A 4,870-nucleotide genomic window follows, 5' to 3' on the forward strand; every position below is an offset into this window, starting at 1 on the left:
TCAAATATCAATAGTTTTAATACTCCTGTAAAATGATTTTATTAATTAGATTTATTATTTTATATAAGGGTAATATTATGATTAATTTTAATATATACAGGTTCGAATAATAAATAACGATTATATTTATTATTATTATTATTATTATATTATTTCTTTTTTTTATTGTTGGAAATAATAATGAATTTGATTTAAATAATAATTGAACGATATATTTATTATTATTGCTAACAATGATTTAATTTGGAATTTGATTTAAATAATGAATCTAAATTGAAATGCTGATTTTTTTGTCAATCATAAATTATTCATTTCTGAGTAATATTTGTATAGTCAAATTGATTATCATTATCGTACGAACTTAATTACCTTTCTTTTTTTTTCTGTGTCCAAAAAAAATTTTATTTCGATTTAATTGATGAAAATGCGTTGATTACGAGATAAAAGAAAATCCCTCATAAAAAGCTTATCAGAATATTTATATTCAAACCATAATCTATGTTATATTTATCAATATGACAATTCCAATATTTTTTTATTATCATTTTGAATTTCTTCATCATTTGGTAAAAGGACTGAAAAAGTATTTTCGTTGCAAATGTTTGTATTATTTGAAATATGAATGATCGTTTATGTTTCCTATTGAACCGAAAAAAAAATATATATATAATATTATCTATCATATATATAAATAACACACACACGTAGTAACATACACACTTGGATCGCAGTAATTCTGAATAAGTGTCAGTGGAGTAAATCAAACTATGGTCAGCCAACGTATTCCTTAAATTCGTTCACGTCTTAAAATAATGAGATATGAATTCGATACACGTAAGAAATATATATTCATGAACATTTACAAATTCATGAACCCGTATTGTATACACGCACACATATATAATAGAATCATAATTTTCTGCTCGATAGGAAACGTATTTTTCATGATAATCCTGTTCACAAAATTCTCGAACGATTGGATAGCTGACTGATATTTCTCTTCCTTTCCTTTCGACCCTTTTCTAACATTTAGGCACCCTCTGCCTTAATTTATTGATCTTCTTTCCCTTTCCCATTCGTCCTTTTTATTTGTGTTGTTGACTACTTACGTTCACTTTCTATACGCGTTTAAGTAACATCCCATAGACACGATTTGTTCTTAAAGAATACAAATTGTTCTGTCAATAATTTATTACTTTATTTCGTTAGATAAATAAATATTAAACGTAAATAAAATTTCTATTATTTTCACGTATTCCTATACACACTCTCAAGTGAAATTTATTTTATTTAATATTTTACGAAAATCTTTTTAAAGTTTATATTAAACTTTAACATTATTGTTCATTAATTATTGCAAATACTTTTTATTCTTTTTTTCTGTGATTGATTTCAAGGAAAACAAATATATATATATATATTCTTTTTCTTTTTTCTACAATTTTTCGAAACATTTTCGTATATTTTATAAATGAGAACTTTTTAGGAAATATTTCAAATCATTATTCATCGTATATATAATAAATAAATCAAATATAATCCTTTAAGATTCGCGATATCATTTATCTTTATATTTTGCGCTATTGTTTATATTAACGTTTCTTTTTATTAGACTTTTGAGATTTAGATTTATCATAAAAAAATTGATATTGAATAAAATATTCATTTATGGAACGTGCTATATGTAAACTCACGATGCTAGGTTTATCCTTTTTATAATAGAAAAATTCGGTATGTGCGGGAAGGGGGGGTGGGGGGTGGGGGAGGGGGTTAGAAGTGAGAAATCAAAATCGAATATCGTGCATACGCGTATTTGGTTAAAATATTTATTGGTCACGAACTAATGAAAACGAAAAAAAAAAAAACAAAAAATATTGAAAATGGTACGAACAACAAACAATATTGTGAATACTCGTTAAAATATATTTACCGTTTTAACAATTTAATCAGGCAACGTTGAATTTTTTTCGTTAAAAATATACTCGTAGAAAATAATAAGAAATTGTGTTGTATATTTCGAAGGATAAGCGTAAACATAATCTCAAAAACAAATATGAACCATGCACAATTGAAATTCGTTATCGATACTAGAATATATTTCTGTATCGTGATCCTAACGAAATGAGAGAAAACTATTGTTTTACGATAAATGAATGTTACAATATGGGGTGGGGGTGTGGGGGGGGTATATTATTGATCAAAATGTAATATATAAACATTTCATTTATAACTGTGTATATTGGGTCGGTATAGATTTTTAATACAAAATTGTAACAAATCTATTTTTCTTTTCAATATTACGTATCAAATCTTTCTCGAAAAGTTTGAAATTTACATATACATTACATCATGTTAATAAATATCGCAAATATTTTTTTTTTATCAACCAAACTCCTCCCTTTTTCGTAATAAAAACATTTGCAAATGTATCGAATTTATGTCTTCATTTTTCATTTATTTCCCAGGACACAATAACTTTTTATTGTACAAACAAATATGGTGAATTTTGTTTTTGGGGTTTTAATTACCTAATTTACGATGCATCTTCAGCTATCAAAAACGTATAAATATTGTTAGATTTGATTAATATTATCATCAGAGTTATGCGATTTTAAATGTTCATTTGAATGAGAAAATACGAGAAAACTTTTTCCCCGACTTAATATCCTATCCAACGTTTATCGCATATTTCCGATTGGTAGAAATAAATTATGAAATAATTATTTAATTTTTAAACGATATCGATTATTCAACGCACAATATTATTAAATTATTTATAAAATAATATAACGTGTATAAATATTTTAAAAATATATTCGTATACGATAGATTTTTGTGTATTTTTCTTCTTTTATTTTATTGCATGGCATAATAAAAAATGAATCTTTCAGTGTTCAATTTAAACATATTCAATAAATACAAATGACTATTACGAGTGTTATTACGTTTGTTTAAACTTTATTCTAACAAAGTATATTTAGAAATGAAGATCTGTTCAGTTGTAAAATTTGGAGAAAAAAAATTATCGTTCGCCATTGACAGCGCCAGTTAAAACATAAAATAATGAGAACAAGGACGGTTTACTCGTCGGGTGAATACCTGTTCCACTTTTTGTTCCTTAAAACCGGCTGTCTATCTGTCTATCAGTATGTCTATTTCGATGTATTTTCAAATCGTTCATTATAAAGCAAACATTTATACGTTTATTCCTTTACTACGAACAAAATATCGTTGATAATTTACAAATTAAAAAAATGAACATCGATTCAATCCACGATAAACAATTATCATTGCAATAATAAACTTTACGTTTATTTCTATTGTTTGTACAATGTGTATTTTTGATCACGATTCTTTCATATGGAAATTTCTTTTTATTCGAAATCTCGTATTTCTTTGATTCTTTTTGTTAATTTTTGTTGGTGTTTCAATTGCGTTAAAATGCAATCGGAATAATTGTATTTTATTGCAATTTATTCTGTGTGATAAAAGAAAGTACAATAATTTATCCATCATATTTTCTTTTATTTTCATTTCATAATAATTATAATTTTTTATTACCCTTTAAATATCTCGTATGACTCTAAAACAATGTGTAATTATTTTAAATACATATTTTTTTCCTTTCAAAGTGTTACCAAGTTCTAAAGGACGCTTGTACATCTTTAAAAGGACAATTACAACCAAATGGCAAACCCTTTAGAACAGTATTAACGTACGTGCTTAATCCAAAAGCTGTAACGATGGGTCAACTTTATGGCGAGTACGACCTTGATACACACGAGTGGTAAGTAATAAAAATAACAAAATAAAAAGGAAAAAAAAAATATAATCTGTTATATTTTTGTAATCGTATTATCTCGAATCCTAATAAGCTGATTTTAAAATATTGATTTTTCCTAACCCTTCTCATCTTTAAATATCACTTATCCGTATACACTCAATAAACCCCACACATATATCGAGTTTTAAATTAATTATAGTTCATACGATATAAATAATATAATATAATAACGTAATGTGTGTGTGTGTGTGTGTAGGGATCGTTTGTAATTATGTTAGATTATTAGAAAAGTAATTTAGTTTTCTTTTCAATTGAAATTAAATAAAATATAAGACATTTTTAATAATTTTCGCGAAAAAAAAAAAAACTAGTATAGAATTTGTGATAAATATATATTATTTATCAGTTATTATTCGTATTTCCGTATAATAATCAACATTCACGCATCAATGGTTTAACCAATTTTCCTTTTAATCTCTTACAATTTGTTGACTCATCTTTCAAATCTAATCAAACCAAAAGCCCCAGATACAATAATTTACCGATAATCAATTTTGATCCTGGCGTTAATTTATCGTAAATAAAAAAAAAGAAAAAGAGAAAGAAAATATGACAACAACAAAAAAAAGTGTTGACTTTGATTTAACATTTTTGAACTGATGCCAAAGAAAATAACTGCAAGGCGGGTTCTAAATCACATCTTTAGAAACGTATACGTTACTAAAAGTGTAAAATGATTTGAAAATGTTTAGAAATATAAGGTTTAGGCGTGGTAATAAAATCATGGTTAATTCTGACTTAACTTATAACCAACCAAAAATTAAATACGATTTCAAATACGAAATTACTTTTCGTGTCAGCTAATCGTAAGGATGATTTTTCACAAATCGAATCACAAATCTATTAATGCCTTCGTCATAAATGAAACGAATGATGATGCATCGGGATATCGATATAGATGCATTTAAACGCATAAGAGGACATATGAATCATCAATTATAAAAATTGCGAATGGGGTTACAGGAGAACAAATTATATTTCTTTGACACGATATCTATACTTGGAAAAAAAAAAAAAAATAAAAAC

The 4,870-nt window shown here is 25.6% G+C and overlaps 1 protein-coding gene across 1 annotated transcript in view; it reads left to right on the top strand.

The window, feature by feature from the left end:
* Positions 1-4,870, top strand: part of LOC106784439 (dynein heavy chain 1, axonemal-like) — a 62,878-nt gene that overhangs the window by 27,609 nt on the left and 30,399 nt on the right. Inside the window, exon 25 of the mRNA XM_014743969.1 lies at positions 3,633-3,787. Within this exon, the coding sequence (XP_014599455.1) occupies positions 3,633-3,787 (155 nt within the window). The remainder of the gene's footprint in view (positions 1-3,632; positions 3,788-4,870) is intronic.

This window comes from Polistes canadensis, unplaced genomic scaffold, assembly GCF_001313835.1.
Source record: "Polistes canadensis isolate GaletaPanama2010 unplaced genomic scaffold, ASM131383v1 scaffold_35, whole genome shotgun sequence".
Classification (NCBI taxonomy): Eukaryota; Metazoa; Arthropoda; class Insecta; order Hymenoptera; family Vespidae; genus Polistes; species Polistes canadensis.